The 17,232-nt window shown below is 43.0% G+C and overlaps 1 protein-coding gene and 1 pseudogene across 3 annotated transcripts in view; one reads left to right on the forward strand and one right to left on the reverse strand.

Annotated features, from left to right (window-relative positions):
• DDI2 (DDI proteasomal shuttling factor 2) overlaps window positions 1–17,232 on the reverse strand; it is a 42,136-nt gene that overhangs the window by 14,025 nt on the left and 10,879 nt on the right. For all 3 annotated transcript variants that reach the window (XM_088022602.1, XM_088022603.1, XM_028108167.2), the window contains exons 3-7: window positions 16,149–16,385; window positions 14,198–14,324; window positions 10,348–10,475; window positions 6,736–6,864; window positions 1,572–1,675 (exon numbers count right to left, since the gene is read on the reverse strand). In XM_088022602.1, coding sequence (XP_087878728.1) covers window positions 1,572–1,675; window positions 6,736–6,864; window positions 10,348–10,475; window positions 14,198–14,324; window positions 16,149–16,385 — 725 coding nt within the window. The remainder of the gene's footprint in view (window positions 1–1,571; window positions 1,676–6,735; window positions 6,865–10,347; window positions 10,476–14,197; window positions 14,325–16,148; window positions 16,386–17,232) is intronic.
• On the forward strand, window positions 10,577–10,969 carry LOC148164562 (ubiquitin-ribosomal protein eL40 fusion protein pseudogene; annotated as a pseudogene).

The raw sequence follows: 17,232 nt of genomic DNA on the forward strand, positions 1-17,232 counted from the left end.
TCTTCATTGGATGCGGTAATGTAATATGTAATTAAATGTAATGTAATACATGTTCATTGTAAAAATTTGGAAACATGCCGGGCATAATCAGCAGCCCCACTTTTTAGAAACATGTAAGTAACTTTTTCTTATAAAACTGAGACATACTATTTATACATTCACATTTACATTACTATTTACATTTTGCTTATTGCATAAAGTACAACTTATATTTAAACTTTATACCAATGATCTCAAAAGTGGTATATGGGCAAGGCCATCTCTACAAAAGTATTTTTTTTTTTTTTAAAGATTTTATTTATTCGTTTGCGAGAGAGACAGAGAGAGAACAAGCAGGGGGAGAGGCAGAAGCAGACTCCCTGCTGAGCAAGGAGCCCGATGCGGGGACTTGATACCAGGACCCTGGGATCATGACCTGAGCCAAAGGCAGACGCTTAACCATCTGAGCCACCCAGGCGCCCTCTACAAAAGTATTCTTTATTTCATACTTATGCTGCCCTCCTTTTTTGTATATTTTTCTGTGTATATGACATAGGACAGTACACACATGCATGTTTTATATCTGTCAAGTTGGAGAGTACTGGTCTATACCAAGACTAACAACGGAGAAAGATGGTGACGGGTTAAAAAACTGGGTTTTATTAAAACATGCATTCACTCATCCCTTCTACTTAAAATTCTGCACCTTCAGTAGAATATTAACGCCGTATGTTTTATAGGAATTTAGTAATAAAAATCTTTTTAAAGAGTACTAGTGACATAAAAATATTGACTAGATATGAAATATTGCTGTGAAAAATCTTATTACCCAGTGGACACTAACTGCTTCTTCAATCAGAAGAGTTTATCTTTAAACAAATTATTAGACTTCAGAGTGGAAATATAAATATCACTGCAAGCAAATATATTTACAAATCCTCCTCCCTGTACTAAATAAACATTCCCACTCCCAACATCTCATGTACACCTTCCTTAATCCTGCAGCTCTTCTTACTGAGCATCGTCTGCCTAGGTAGTAAGGATTTACTAAACGTATACTTGCAGTAAAATCACCATCATGATGGCACCTGGGTGGTTCAGTCAGTTAAGTGTCTGACTCTTGACTTCAGCTCAGGTCATGATCTCAGGGCTGTGAGATCGAGCCCTGAGTTGGGCTCTTTCCTGGCCATGGAGTCTGCTTAAGATTCTCTCTCCCCTTCTCCCTTTGCCCCTCCCCCACCTCTCAAAAAAAAAATTACCATCATGTGTTGTTCAGATCCCGCAAACCTGTCAAAAATTACCTGAGTTCCCATCAAAAACTAAAAATAACACAAGAGAACAAAGTTGCCCGTTATAATCTCAAACAGATGGCAAGATTTAAAGATTCAGAGAGATTTCACAAGAAGAAATTCTATTTCTATGGATACATAATTTCAAACCATGCATGATGACATCCTCAATTCAGGACCTTTCCAGGTTGGAGAAGCCATGGCCTCTCAGTTTTCCGGTATACACAACCGAGGGAGATGATGTGCTAATAACCATGTAACACACAAAATACCGATGCAAAAGGAAAGCGAAGCTCTAACTACCTGATGCCGCTTCAGCATGTCCAGTCCCAGAAGCATGTCCATGGGCTGTTCCTCAAGTATAGAGAAAGAACACGCCAGGAAATCTCCTTCAATCTGAACCTGAGCTAAAGCACATTAAGAGAAGAGATTGTGGATTTTTATTTTAATCTCTACTTTTTATTTGATTTTATTTTTTTGAGATTACTGATTTTTGCTTCAAAAGCCTCACACAAGCTTCGGAAATGTACCTATCATTCTGTGCCTTGCTCCCTGTAATCAGCCAAAGCCAGGGCAAGGCATGAAACGGGTGAGTTAAGTATCAAAATCCAGTAAGCCCAACGATCGGTTTGAAAGCCAATGAAGGCACCAGCTTGTAAAGTGGCTAAGAGTGGAACGACACTACCCAGAATACCCGGCTAGATACATGGTACCATTGGGACACATGCTCAGGTGGTAAGGAAAGCTGGCCCTAAGTTCCTCCAATATTAACCACTTGCTTCCTAAACGCTTACAAAAGGCTTTCTAAAAGGGAAATAAAATCTGTACATAAGTTAGCCTCCAAAAAGTAAACTGTTTATTATTGCCTGTTATAATCAAGTTTCTATTTGCAAAAGCTGAGACAAACCAATGCCTGTGTTTGCCTGGAGCCTCCTGCTTTGCCTCTTTCCTTAATTAGTCCTATATATATATATACATATAATATATTAAAATTACTTTGTTGGGGCGCCTGGGTGGCTCAGTTGTTGAGCATCTGCCTTCGGCTCAGGTTGTGATCCCAGGGTCCTGGGACCAAGTCCCACATCGGGGTCCCTGCTCCGTGGGAAGCCTGCTTCTCCCTCTCCCACTCCCCTGCTTGTGTTCCCTCTCTCACTGTCTCTCTCTGTCAAGTAAAAAAAATAAAAATTACTTTGTTATTAAGTATATCTTTTTTTTAAAAGATTTTATTTATTTTTGAGAGAAAGCATGAATGCACTGCTGTGGGGGAGGTTGCAGAGGAAGAAGCAGGCTCCTCTCTGAGCAGGGAGCCCAACTCGGGACTCGATCTGAGCCCCCTGGGATCACGACCCGAGCCGGAGGCGGACTCTCAACTGACTGAGCCCCCACGCACCCTGTTCTTAAGTTTATCTTACAAACAGAAGAGTATATGAAATGTGTACAGTATAAAGCCTAATAGAACAAACACCGATGCATTTATTTCCCAGGTTAGAAAACACAAAAGCACAGAAATTCCCTATATATTCTACCGATCAGAACTCAGTGACTTCTCCAACCTTCCCCACTAACCTGGTTTTTGCGTTCATCATTCCCAGCTTTTTAAATAATCCTTACCGGTTCTGTATGATTTCTAAGCAGCATTACTGTTTAACTTTGTGTTTTTGAACTACCATTTGCTTCTTTACTCAAAAAATATTTTGAGATCTATCCCTGTACATGGGACTCTGTTTCTTTCACTTTAAATCACCCCTTAGAGTACTGTAATGTCTAATATACCACAACTGATTTATCGATTCTATTGCTCCGCGACTTTCTGGGTCGCTTTCAGTTTTCTGCTGTCATAAGCAATGCTACCCTGAATATTCTGGTACTTGTCTCCTGGTGTGTATTCAGTTTCTCTAACGGGGTGTGTGTGTGTGTGTGTGTGTGTGTGTGTGTGTGTGTGTGCGCACGCGTGCGCGCGCGCGTGTGTGTGTGTAAAGTGCTTGTTTAGTCGTTTCTGCAATTTTTTTATAATTTTTTTTTTTTTTTTTAAGCAGACTCCATGCCTAGTGTGGAGCCCAAAGCAGGGCTTGAACTCATGACCCTGAGATAAGACCTGAGCTGAGATCAAGAGTTGGACCCTTAACTGAGCCACCCAGGTGCCCCTATACTGTCTTTTCTCCTGAATTGGAGGACAGACAACACACACATAATGTACATATTCTGAATCTGAATCCTTTATTAGTCATATGTGTTTCAAAAATTCTTTCCTACTTTGCATTTGTTCACTTTCTTTATGCCTTTTGATAAAAAGTTCTTAATCTTAATGTGGCCAAATTTGTCAAATAATTTCCTTCTTAACTTTTAAGGAACCCCTTCCCCATGCAAGATATTCTCCTATATTTTCTTCTAAAAGCTCTGACTGCCTTTCACATCAAGGTCCTTCATCAATCCTGAACTGACATTTGCGTGCGATGTAAGACAGGGTCCAATCTCCAATTCATTTTTTCCACACGGACACCCAGCTGTCCTAGCACCGTTTCCTGAAAACTTCCCTCCGCTCCGTAAGATTTCCTCTCTCATGTGTCAAGGTCCACGTAAGCATGGGTCTGTTTCTGTTCTAGCCCTCTGGTCTTGACACCTAGAGAGCGAGTTATCCCAGAGTGTCCTGCCCATTCCTACAGTAAATGGCCCATGTAGAATTTTAAGTTAGCACATCAGGTCTCACAAAAAAAAGAAACCTACCGGGATCTTAAGGGCGTTATAATGACCCTACTGCTGATGAACGTGCGAGAACTACCACCTTCGACATCCTGAGGCTTCTTATCCGTGACGTAGCGCCCCTTTACTTAGATTTCCCTTATAATCGTAAGGTTTTCTTCCTCCCTATCAGAGCCAAAGCTGCAAATGCTACAGCTTGCCCATCCACAAGGAAGGACACAAGAGACTGGTACTTACATTACTTCCTCCTATCATTTTCCTACTTAAACCCACAAAAATTCTGAGAATTTAGACTCTGAAGCAACCATTGTGTGATAGTTCAGGCCCACTGTAGGTAGGGAAGTATATGTGAGGAAGGTATTTAAACTATTCTTAGTCTATACAAATCGACAAAAGAAAACACAGAGACTCTAATAGACAAATATATTACAAAAGAAAGAGAAAAATGGGTAGAAACTATCACCGGCAATAAAAGAAACTTACAGTAAAAAAAAAACAAAAAAAAAAACACCCTTTTTTAATCTGTACATTAAGGGAGTAAAAACTAATAACCCTTGATTGCATAAGGACCTCAAGATGAATACTGATTCATTGCTGGGAAAGCTGCTTTGGTACAAGTTAGAAATACATCAAGAGCTTTTAAGTATTCATAACCTTTGATTCAGTAGCTTCACTTGCAGGAATTCTGACTAAAAAAAATTAAAATGTGCACAAAACTACACAAAAATCCACTGCCGTATTATAATAATAAAATATTGGGGGGAAATTTTATCCTAAGAGTTGACCACTAAACCCATATAAGAGAATGCTATGCATCTGAATGGTGCTTATGAAATATATAGTAACAGTAGAGAAATATTATGAATATCATTTTTTCATAAAACAGGGTATAAAATTCTATACATTATATGACCACTTTTTTGCAAGAATAAAATGCATGGAAAAAAAGGCCAGAAGGAGATGAAGTGGGACTTGGTGGTTAAGTCTCACTCAAAAGGATTTAAAGTATTAAGAAAAAGAACAATTTTGGTTAGAGATGAGGGACTGAACACATGTATTTATCTCCATTTACTCCTAAAAGATTCATAATAAAAGTTTATTTAAGGTACAAATCACTAAGGACAAAAATAATGGAAGAAACAACTGAAACACAATTTTGGAACAGAAAGCAGAGGACAGTAAGGAAAACCAGGAAGTAAGCCAGTTCACATGTCAGAACTCGCCAGAGGCTGATGAACAAGGACCTGTGCAAACAGGGGTAGAGGTGGGTCCAAAGCAGGAAGACTGGGTGAAGGTCTCTGTAGGAGGCACAGTTAGATCTTGGGGTTCCCTCTGGCCCTCTGCTCAGTCACGTGACTTCTTCCCTTCACCCCCACAGTAGACCGGAGGTTTATTTTCTCAAGACGGTAAAACAGAGGTGGGCACGGAGGAAGACAGAGATACAACAAGCATGTAACTGAAACCCAGGGGGATGAAGTTCAAGTTTACTGAGCATCTAGCCCTTTTCTCCCTTCCAACTTCCAGATCACCCACAATTGCCATGGCTGCCCACCCAAGTAATCTTCCAAATAGCCTTTTGGTGTCCCAGTCTTCAATATGAGCAGATGCCAAGGGTCAGCAGACATCTGGGAAAACCATCTAACACAAACATCAAATAAATGCAAAACATAATAGAAAGGTTGGGAGGCAAAGTTGAGGAAATCTGCCAAACAAATAACACACCCAGGACACATGAAAGAGAGAAATAGGAAAGAAAGAATACTAGAAGACAAGTCCAGGATAGGAGATTTATCCCACCCAAGCAACAGACATAGGGCAGGGGGGTGCAGGGAGTGAAAAGTACCCAGTGCAGTGAATGAAGACAGATCTACACCCCAGTACATCACTGTGAAATTCCAAAACACTGAGGTCAAAGAAGATTCCACAAGCTTCAGAAACGGAAAAGAAATCTTTCACATAAAGGGTCAAGAATCGGGACAGCAGCCAGCTTCCCTACAGCAACCCACTGACAAAAACTGCGGAAAACAGAAATGATTTCCAACTTAGCCACACTGGTAGAATATAGTGGAAAAAGACAAGTTCTGGTTCTTAAGGACTCAGTTTCCACCCTTACACTTTTTCTCAGGAAGCTACTGGAAGGTGTACTCTAAGGATGAGGAGCAAAATTACAAAGAGTGAGACAGGGGATGCACATAATCCAATTTACCACCAAGGGGAAAGGAGCCTTTGAAATCCAGGCAAGGGAGATTCTAAACAGCAGCTGTGAGGCAACTCTGAAGCACCCGTCCAGTCTCTAGAAGAATCTTCAACAGGATGAAATGCATAAAGAAGATTTACACAACTAGGTAAGTGGGTTTGGGGACTGAGTAACACACAGAATCCCAAATGACCAAAACAAAAGAATTATTACGAGAAAAACAATACTAGACACAAAAGGAAAAGCAATCATTTTCAATTAGATGGCTCAGCTCTCAACAGTATTTACGTATCAGTAACAGCACAATACGTGCGTTATTTTGAAATATGGAGGTAAGCACCAAAAGAAATGAGCTAAAATAGTTGAAAGGGATCTCTAAGGCACAGGAACAGAGAAGTACACAGCGACTGATTTTTCATAACCAGCTAAAACATGTACATGTGTAATTCAGACAAAACAGAGGATTTAAAATTCCTGGCGATTAGGCTTGCTGGATCAGATATACCTAAGCAAAATGAATTTTTTAACAATCTACTATTCTGAAAAGACTCCCGCGGTGCCTTTGCTCACCTAGATGTACCCTTCCAATAATCTTCTGAGTGCCCACTCCTTTGGCGATCCCTGCCCACCGACGGTCCACCAGCCTCATTATATTACACCTTTCTGCACAAGCTTGGCTCATAATAGTCATCTGGGCACCTAGAAGTGGAGGGAAACATCAGATAATAAAAACAAAGTCCACGTTTGTGCTAAGATTAAAAATGTAGCCTGAGAGAACAGGGCAGAGAGCAAGTTCACCCCCAGGCTTTTGTCTGTGTAAAATTATTCATACCTAGCTTAATCTAGCCCTTAGTTGTTCCTGTCACACTTAATTCAACTTCCAGTTACACACTGGAATCTGAAACGCAGTGTAGAAACCTGACAGGGAATGAAAGAATATTTTGTTTAAATGTAGTAATTGGAAGACATTTTCAAACTTTACCGACAGAAAGCAAAACTACCTGGAGAGGACTTTCAGAAAGTCAAACCATGTCTACAGATGGAAACACTAAGTTAAGCACTACTTTACAATCAGATCCACCTTCACCAAGTACCTCTAAACATCTTATCAGATTATTTTTCTTTCGAACTTTGGGACACTATAATTTACTAGGTAAAACGTGCAGTCTCTCAAATAAATACGAGCTGAACTCGCCCTCTCTGCGCCAACAATCACACTCTGGCAAAGAGGGCAGTCAGGGTCTTTTCTTGCATGTATTCACCCATGCGGCCGAAGCAGGCCCGTGCAGGAGACAGACACATCTCTGTTTTCCCCTACGGTCCTAATCTCTCCCAAGACTCTAGTCTACATGTCCGTGTGCTCGACATTTCCATCTCCAAGCCAACAGGTATTAAACCCTTTCTCTCCCAAGTGATTCTCACTTTGGATTTCTCTCCTTACCAATGAAGTTACTTTCTTGCAACACAGAACTTCATACTTGTGACCCCTTGTCTTTTAGCCTTCTCCCCACTCTCAAACTCGGCTCCAACCCTCTGAGTAAGTTTTATGCAATTTCTATTTCTGACCTTCCTTCTTCTAACTATAGCAATCAGCCCAGCTCACACCCTATTCCCCTCGCTAGTGGACAATTTCTCTGGTTTCCAAACCACTCTGTGGAGGTATAATTTAAAGCAAGGGAATAGTTCTGACCCTGAGGGATACGTAATTTTCCAGATCTGTCACTGTCGTCAGTCTTCCTCAAATATGACCTTCAGATCACTTATTCATCTGCTCAAAAATCCTCAATGCGCTCCTCCTCTAAGATTAGCTTCAAACCACCTGCCACAGTTTCAGAGTCTACCTCATCCTGGCCAGACTGCTTCCCGTTGCTCCAGACCGGATGTCTGTGTCCCTCCAAACCTCCTTTGTTGAAACTATCACATTCCTAATGTGACTGCATTAGGAGGTGGGGCCTTCAGGAGCTGAGTAGTCATGGAGATGAAATCCTCGGGGACGGGACGAGCATCCTTACACAAGAGCCCCCAGACAGCTCCCTCACCCTTTCTGCCATGTGAGGACACTGAGAAGATGAATGTCTGGGATGGAGGAAGTGGGTCCTCAGCAGACACCGCACTTGCCCGCACCTTCGTTCTGGATTCCCAGCCTCCAGAACTATGAGAAATAAACCTGGGCTGTTCATAACCCCCCAGTCAGTGGTATTCTTTTATAGCAGGCCCAACAGATGCAGCTGTCAGCCCCATGCTCTGACTGTTCTAAACCCTCCACTTGGACAGGACCAAGTTGCTCCCTCTGCCTCTCACTCCCGCTGACCCTCCTGCAGAGTGCCCCCCTCCCCCGCCTTCACTTTCTCTGAACTCCACTTAGGCGGTGGGGCCCAGCTCAAACCCCGCCTCCTCCCCAGCTGGTCCACCTTGCCCAGTGATCTCCCCTCTCATTCAATTCCAACACTTCCTGTTCGTTTTACTCATTAGGCACCTTACGCTTTGTGGGCACTGAAAGCTCTTGGCATTTGAGGAAGCTTAGATTCAAGAGGGCCCAGGAAAAATGAAGGAGAAGAAAATTGGAGAAAGCAATCTCTTCTCTTCCTCTCTCCCCACACTACTCCACAAAAGCTACTTATTGTTGTAACGTAAGTGAGCCCCCCAAGACAAGAAAGGGCACCTTTTGCAATTCTCCTGCCTTTTCTCAAGCCTTGGCTAGAAGCCCCTTCCTTTGCCCGTGGAGGCAGGGCAGTTCAGATGCCCGCTCTGTGGGGAAGCCATGCCTGAGCACCCCAGTCAGAGGGAGAATGTGGTGTCGATGGCTATCCAACATGCATCTGATTTTTGTGGTCACTGAGTTGTGGCATCAAACAGATCTGGAGCTGAATCCAAAGTCCACTACTCGTGAACTCTGTCTACCTGGAGTGACATCGCCTCTCTCAGTTTTCTCATCTACAAAATAGGGTTAATAGTTGAACACGGTTCATAGGGATAACCCGAGGATTAAGTGAAATTAAGATGATTTATATTAAGCACCTAGTATAGTGCTTGGCACAAAGTAAGGGCTCAGTAAATGTTGAGTGTTACTTTTAGGGTCTCTTATGTATGTATTTGTCTCTCACTCATAGGAGCCCCATGAAGCTCCAGTTAGTGAGTTTTACTCCCAAACACTCAGCACAAGTGCCCTGCCTACAGCATTCAATGGACTTTTTTTTTTTTTTAAGATTTTATTTATTTATCTGACAGAGAGAGACACAGCGAGAGAGGGAACACAAGCAGGGGGAGTGGGAGAGGGAGAAGCAGGCTTCCCGCCGAGCAGGGAGCCTGATGCGGGGCTCGATCCCAGGACCCTGGGATCATGACCTGAGCCGAAGGCAGACGCTTAACGACTGGGCCACCCAGGCGCCCCTCAACAGACATTTTTTTAAACTGAATAATCAGCGAATGTGCTTCTCCCAGGAATGTATGCATCTCAAGATACAAACACCTAATGGCAGGTGAAACCTAGCATGTGCTCAAATAATTGTGGACGAACAAATGAAGGAAAATGTTCCTTGAACAGGGCCTTTTACTACTCTAGGACTCATCCTATCTTAAGAGTCTGGGTGAGCTACACAGAATTAAGACATGTAAGACCACTGAGCCGCACCCACACGGTGTTGTGTGTGGTCTTCCTACAAAGCAGAGTTATTACCGCGAGGAAAGGTGCCGGCTGGTACAGGGATTATTTAAATCCTCAAGAGGGAAACTCCCTGTCTCCTGACCTGGCTGCTAAGTTCTTTAAGGGCAAGAGCCCTGATTCAATACATGCTTCAACTCCTCATAGCTCCTGGCAAAGTGATGCCACACAGACCACGCTGAGATATTTGACCTATACTCTATACAGTTGCTTCTTACGGCTCCTTCTCCTAAACCATTTATTCCCAAATTTCTTACAGAGGTATCCTAAAAATTCAGGATGCCAAATAAAGGAAGGTAGGAAGATAAAGGACATACTGCACAATACAAAACCAGTTAAGAAACGATTAAGAAATAAACCTGTTACAAACAAACAAACAACAAGATCGGCAAGTGAAGTAACCCCCAGGCTTGTTAGCAGTCCAGTAGACTCCTGCCAGCTTTAACAGGCACCAGGCTCCCCTTCTCCCTGTGTCAGGTCAGAATGTCGGAGAGATGGAGAGACTGAGCTGGAGACGTCACCTGAGTCAACAAAGGCTTTCACAGGATGTCCATTCACTTTGCAGTTAATATAAAGCATCACCACTTGACCAAAACTTTCAGGAGCCTCTTCCATAGCTATTGTCATGTTTTCCTCAATGTTCTGTTGCCTGTAACAAACCAAAACCAAGTACAGTAAAAATCATTATTTCCAGGAAGGGAAATCTGTTTCAAAGTCACAATATTAAAAACAGACTTGGCTTTCTCTTCAACAGTGGCAGACGCAGAGACGCCGATCTTCGCGAAGACCCTGGCAGGCAAGACCATCAACCTCGAGGTTGAGCCCAGTGACACCAGTGAGAATGTCAAAGCCAAAATCCAAAACAAGGAGAGCATCCCACCTGACCAGCAGTGTCTGATTTTTGTGGGCAAACCGCTGAAGGATGGCCGCACTCTCTCAGACTACAATATCCCGGGAGACCCCACCCTGCACTTGGTGCTTTGCCTGCGGGGTGGCACCATGGAGCCTTCCCTCAGCCAACTGGCCCAGAAATAAAACTGTCACAAGATCATCTGCCACCAGTGCTTTGCTTGCCTGCACCCCTGCGCTGTCAACTGCCTTGGGAAGAAGCACGGCCACACCAACCCCCAGTGTGCCAAATAAGGCCCCTCCACCGGCTCTTCCTTTGCCTGCAGGGCAGCCTCCTGCCTGAGCCCCCAAGGCCTTGGAGTGTCCGTGGTTTCCCTTTCACTGACTAGGGGAAAAAAACCCCAACAGAACTGTACACCTCTTTTGCCCCTGTTATAGCAGTTGAGTCATGGAAATGAAAACCGATGCTCTTTCCTGCAACAGGTGAGGTGGGGATGCAGCCGGCAGAAAATCAAAAGGCATACACATGGCTTTCTCACGCAAAACAGTTCCTGTCCCTTTATGAGCTCAGATACAGGAAGATAAACCTCTGGAGAGTAAGGGTCACAACCTTTTAATTCTGTAGAATGTGAGAATTTCACGAATGCTTAAATTTTAACGGGTGATTTACTGGGTATCTGGGTACATTTCCTATGTCCAGTGCCTTAGAAAGAGTTGGCAAATATAATACATGGGTGTTAACGGTCTGGGCTGTGTCTCTGCTTAACTCCCGAGACTGGGTTTTCTACCTGTGAGTGAGGGTAATGACTCCTGTTGTAGTGTGGCTACGAGGCGGAGAGCATCTAGAACACAGTGATACAAAAGCAGATGCTCAGCAAATGCATGCGTCTCTCTAGTTACCGCTCTCACTTAGAAAACCACACACACACTTATCACGGCTCACGTGGGCCGTCAAACCGTTCCTTCAAACGTCACACATATTCTAGTTCCCACATGAGAAAAGGATGTAAAAGGGGGTTCTAGCTTACTCCAACATCTCATGCCTTCATTCCCAACCTTTTAAAAACATGTGCCTCGGATAAACCTCATTGGCTACGATACTGCCACTGTGCAAAGTTATCAAACACTACCAACATTAATGGGAATGAGGGCAGGGGCTGGGCAACGTACCTGAAGATTGAGACACGAACAGAACGGGGCCCCAGACTGGGGATAAACTACAACCACAGACCACCACCCGTCTGTGCAAAGAAACTTCTACGGGAGTGCAGCTGCATGCTCACTTCTGTGCTGTCGCATTACGTATGGCCGCTCTGGTACCGGCACTGGCTTAAACGAGCCTCGTGACAGAGAGAGCAGGGCCTGCAAACCCTAAAATATTTACTCTCTGGCTGACCCCTGCTCTAACTTGTAGTGCCTGTCCTTTTTGTAATAATACTCTACCTCAACTGATCTGATGATTTCATCAGCCATTCTGTAATATATGAAACTTTTCAGGAAATCAAAGGCACACTTGCTTAATTTAGTCAGGGAAATATGCAAGCTATTATACCCCAGTGTACATATACCCTGAGTAATCACTGATGCAGCGTACCAAATAAAATTTTAGGAGGCATTTGACAGAATTACACAGCTTTTCTCTTATGCCACATTCATAAATTTAGAAATGAACTAAAATTAGTTGTACACTCCTGACCTTGCATTGACTCCAACCAAGATAAATTTCAGCAAAATCAGATTCTGAGATAATACCAGTCACTTTGGCTCTTCTGGACCCTATATGTGAGAGTCTCTTGAGAGGCACAAGGTCTTCTTTAAAAGAGTGTACACATTACCCCATTTCCTTAATCTCCCCTGGCCCCCCATGAGCCACACGAATGTGCCTCATCTCACTGCTGCTCTGCCCACAGGGCAGGTCAGGGTTTGGCCACGATGCCTCTCCACTCTCCCTCCCACCACTCCTACTTCCTGGGTTGTCTATTCTTGAGAATTATGTCAGTCAGGTTCCCTAAGAGCTGCAATGGGGTCTAGTTCAGAGAACACAAATTTCTTCCTGTTTCTCTGGGTAGATTTAACTAGCGAGATGTTTTTTCAAAGATATTCATATACTAATATACTGATGCAATTAATGGGGGCGCTTCATCAACGAGAACACAAATGGCTTGGGGCTGACAACTGATTCTGACATACAATTTAAATTTCCCTAATTTCAAATGTAGTTACAGAAACAAGAAATAAAATAACCATTATTTGACTTCCAAGCTGACAGTTTAACGTAACGACCAAGTGGGGCTTCATTCGAGTAACAAAAGATTATGACAACGAAGAACATAATTCTTAGTTATACAGCAGTCCCCCCTTTCTCTGCAAGGGATACATTCCATGACCCCTAGGGGACGCCCGAAACCACAAAGAGTACCAAATTCTATACATACTATGTTTTTTCCTGTGTATACATACCTATGATAAACCTTCGTTTATCAGTGAAGCATAGTGAGATAGAAGCAGCAATAATAAAATAATTATAATATTGTGTAATAAACATTATGTGAATGCGGTCTCTCTCAAAATATCTGATTGTACTGTACTCACCCTTCTCATGATGATGTTAGATGATAAAATGCCTACGTAATAAGATGAAGTGAGGTGAATGACAGAAGTTTTGTGACGTGGTATTAGGCTACTACTGATCTTCTGATTTATCTGCTTCTGGACTACAGTTAACCGCAGAAAACCGAGACCCTGCATAAGGTGGGGGAAGAACTAAGGCCTTAACCGTTTGCAACAAAAACTGAATGGGGGTGGGGGGGGGCAGCTGTTCTTTCACTCTAAGGGACTGAAGAGCATCTTGCTCATGACTAGAAATGTGGCCAAGGTTGGCATTAGCATCACTGTACCTGCTCTGGCCCCACCTCTTAAGATTCTGATCCATCAGATTTGGGAGTGAAGCACAAGCATCTACATTTTTAAAGCTTCTTTTGTGATTTTAACGTAGCCCCTGGTGAGAACAACAGCATTAGAGATGTGGGAGCTGGAAAAGCGTCCGGCAGTCAGTTTATCCACTGAGGCCAGGCAAGAACTGAAGGAGGAAAACAGACCCAGGACTACAGGGTTCCATCTGTCCAGAGCTCTCTCTAATCCAATCACGCTCAAGCCTGGGTTTAACCAGGGCTCCCGCGTTATGTCTAAGGACTGAGATTCCAGTCAGTCAGCCTAACAGTCTCACCCAGCTGGGGCTTCTGCTCAGCCCCGGGGTCATCTACCTGCAGCTGCTTTGATGATGCACTGTGGGCTGGTCCCGGAGTTTTCATATTCAAGTTTTGGAAGAGAAAGCCATTAAGTTAGGTTTGTAGTGTTGAATCAACGTGTGAGGAGAGAATGACCTAAAAGGCTGATGCTGCTCTCTCAAACACAAAAAACAAGGACGCTGCTTCAGAGCAGATGCCCAACTGATACGGGGTCACCTGTCATTCGGGAACTCTGGATTCTCTAAAGCTCGCTCTTTAGGTAAAGGGTCATTACCTTATATCTTCTTCTATTTTTGCCTGAGCTTCAAGATCAAAAGGGTCAGCAGAAAAGAGACGAATCCTTTCTTGCTCTCTCCGGGCTCGGTCCTGCTGCTGCTCCACCAGGACCCTAGAAAATTTCTCTACAAAAATAAGGGGGAAAGTCTTCAGTACCACTCTATTTCCATTCTTTATTAGTATTTCCCCAGATCAAATAGTTTCTCAAGATACAACTGTAAAGAGATGCAGAAAGGAACCCTAAGAATTATTTTAAGTGAGCAATTACATTTACTTGCTATTTGCTGAAGCAAGACTACGTCACCCAAATTCAGTATAAAGAAATCAAGTCTTTGCAAAAATCATTTCTTCCTGTAAGAAGTTATCCATCGTATTGTTTCTACCCGGAGACAACAATAGTTCGACTGAAATCAGCGGGAATGACTATCTGTGTGGCAGGTAAATGGCTGCACTCTCCTCCCCAGCTGCTCTTATGAACCTATTACCTAGAAATAAAACAGAGCACGACAACAGGGAACGCAGTCAATGGTACTGTAATAGCGTTTGTGTGGTGACAAATGGTGTGCCTGTGGTGAGCACAGCATAAGGCACAGACTTGATGAATCACTATGTTGTACACATGAAACTAGGGTAACATTGTGTGTCAACTATAGTTCAATTAAAAAACAAAAATCAAACAAAAAAACAGTGCACTACAACCCTGTTTCTCCTCTTCTAGTTCCATTCCCTTTGTAACACCCTCTGCCTTAAGCCAGGTAAGTTAAATGCAAACTACTGTTAGCCTACCTATCTAACCTGATGAATAATAGGAAAATGAGTAAAAAGAAAATATTGCTTGCTTTAAAATGTATGTTAGAAGAATCACCTTAATTTTGCTATTTCTTAAATGGGGGTGCATATAAGTGTATAAACTTAAACATGCCATCATTGTGGTCTTTGGTGACTAGATCTGCTACATAAGAAATTAAAGACACCAAAATAACGGTCATAGGAACTATTAATACACACACCATGAATGAATCTAAAACACATTAAGTTGAGCAAAAGAAGCCTGACATGAGAGAGGACATAGTATATGATTCCATTTATGTGAAGATCAAAACCATGATTATCAGAATGGCAGTAGCCCATAACTGACTTGTTGCAGAGAATATACTGGAACTTCTGGAGTGAGAAAAATGTTCTGTATCTTGACTAGGGTGGTGGCTACATGAGTTTGCCAAAACTCAATGAACTGTATACTTAAAATCTGTGCATTTCTGTTAGGTAATTATTACCTCGATCTAAAAAATGGTCAACTGAGAAATGAGCTATTAAGTATCTGTTACGTTTTAAAATTTAATCAGTACCACTTCATAAGCCCAAGAGTAAAACTAGAGAAATTTACAGAGAAAAACTTTATTCATGAAGCTGACTAAAAATATGCGTTCTGTTTAATATAAGAATGGCCCAAATACAGCTCCAAGCAAACTGTTAGCAACAACCCCACTCTCCTTAAAACTTGGGGTGGGTGAAAATAAAGGGGTTGGTTCCGTTTTACCATGCAGGCTGATGGCACTGGACATGTTTTCTGTAACTAAAAGCATTTCACCTGGCAGCAAGCTGGCTTACTAGTGCGCTCTCAAACTGAGAGTCTAACCAAACAGGTTAAAATATCAGTTCCTAGGTTATGCGCTGTGAAAATAATTTGAAAAAAAAAAAAAGTCAATGGAGGGGGCTGGTCAAGCTGGATTTCAGAACTCTATGCAGTTGTAAAATTCTCTCACTACTGCCAATCGACTCAGCCTTTGATACTAGCACTAATTTACCTAGAGAGCAACTGGTAGGTTCAAGAAACCACGTGACGCGGTGGGCTGAACACACCAGTTGCTTGAGTTTCTCCACACATGCTGCGACAGAACTACTTCCCCTCAGGTCAGCTTGACAGTCTTCCATATTTATAAGCTTACCAAGGTCTCCACTGAGCAGAGCATCTGCCAGGGGTGGATTGCGTTCCTTCAGCAAGGACAGCTCATGGGGGTTGGCCAGCAACATGTCTCGGAGCAAGGCTGGATTGTCCAAGCCCTGAGGAGATGAAGCTATGTCTCCAGGAGATGAGTGGGACTGCTGGGCTCCTGGTGGCTGGCGCTGCCGGGAGCCTGACGTGCCAGGCACGGCTATACTACGGAAGTCTATTCGGGGTAAGTCTGTTGGGGAAAATCGGTTCAAAGTTTACTTCCAGTGACTCCATAAAAACAAACATTTGAAGGGAACAGCGGAACATATGCTGGTACATGGCAGGTAGTAAATGGTAACTGCAGACATCTGACCCTTCCCCTGCTCTCTCTCTCAACTAACTAAATATAAAGACAGCAGTCCGAGAGAGAACCCACAGGCAAGAACAGAAAAGGGGTGCTGACAATGGAAGTAACCCTAGACTTTTGGCTTATACAGTATCCCAGAAGAGATGACAAGTTTTTACTTATTTGTGTGTGTGGTTTTCTTTTAAGATTTTATTTACTTGACAGAGAGAGAGAGACAGAGAGAGAGGGAACACAAGCAGGGGGAGCGGGAGAGGGAGAAGCAGGCTCCTCGCTGAGCAGGGAACCCGATGAGGGGCTCAATCCCAGAACCCTGGGATCATGACCTGAGCCGAGGGCAGACGCTTAACGACTGAGCCACCCAGGTGCCCCTACTTATTTGTGTTTTTAAAACATTGAAGCTAGTCTCAGTAAACATAATCACATAATTCTGGATGTAATTCTTGAGAAAAATCCCAGTCCACTTTGACATGTTTCAAAGAGCCTGCACACCTTGGGTAAAGAATACTATACAAACCAAGGGAACTGCATCAATTTTAGATGTAAAATTCTACAAGTCTCTGCTAAACATATTCATTCTTGGAATTTACACTTTCACTCTGTGCATCACTGCTAACTCTTACACCCCCGGGGAGCTAGCAGGTATAATCATTTTACAGGAGAGACAAACAGAAGAAAAGGAACATGCTCAGGTTCTCAGTGCTGAGGTCACCAAAAGATAGAACAGATTTAG

The sequence above is a fragment of the Eumetopias jubatus genome, unplaced genomic scaffold (genome assembly GCF_037043125.1).
Source record: "Eumetopias jubatus isolate StellerSeaLion01/CBP00866 unplaced genomic scaffold, mEumJub1_p1.0 scaffold_4, whole genome shotgun sequence".
NCBI classification, from domain to species: Eukaryota; Metazoa; Chordata; class Mammalia; order Carnivora; family Otariidae; genus Eumetopias; species Eumetopias jubatus.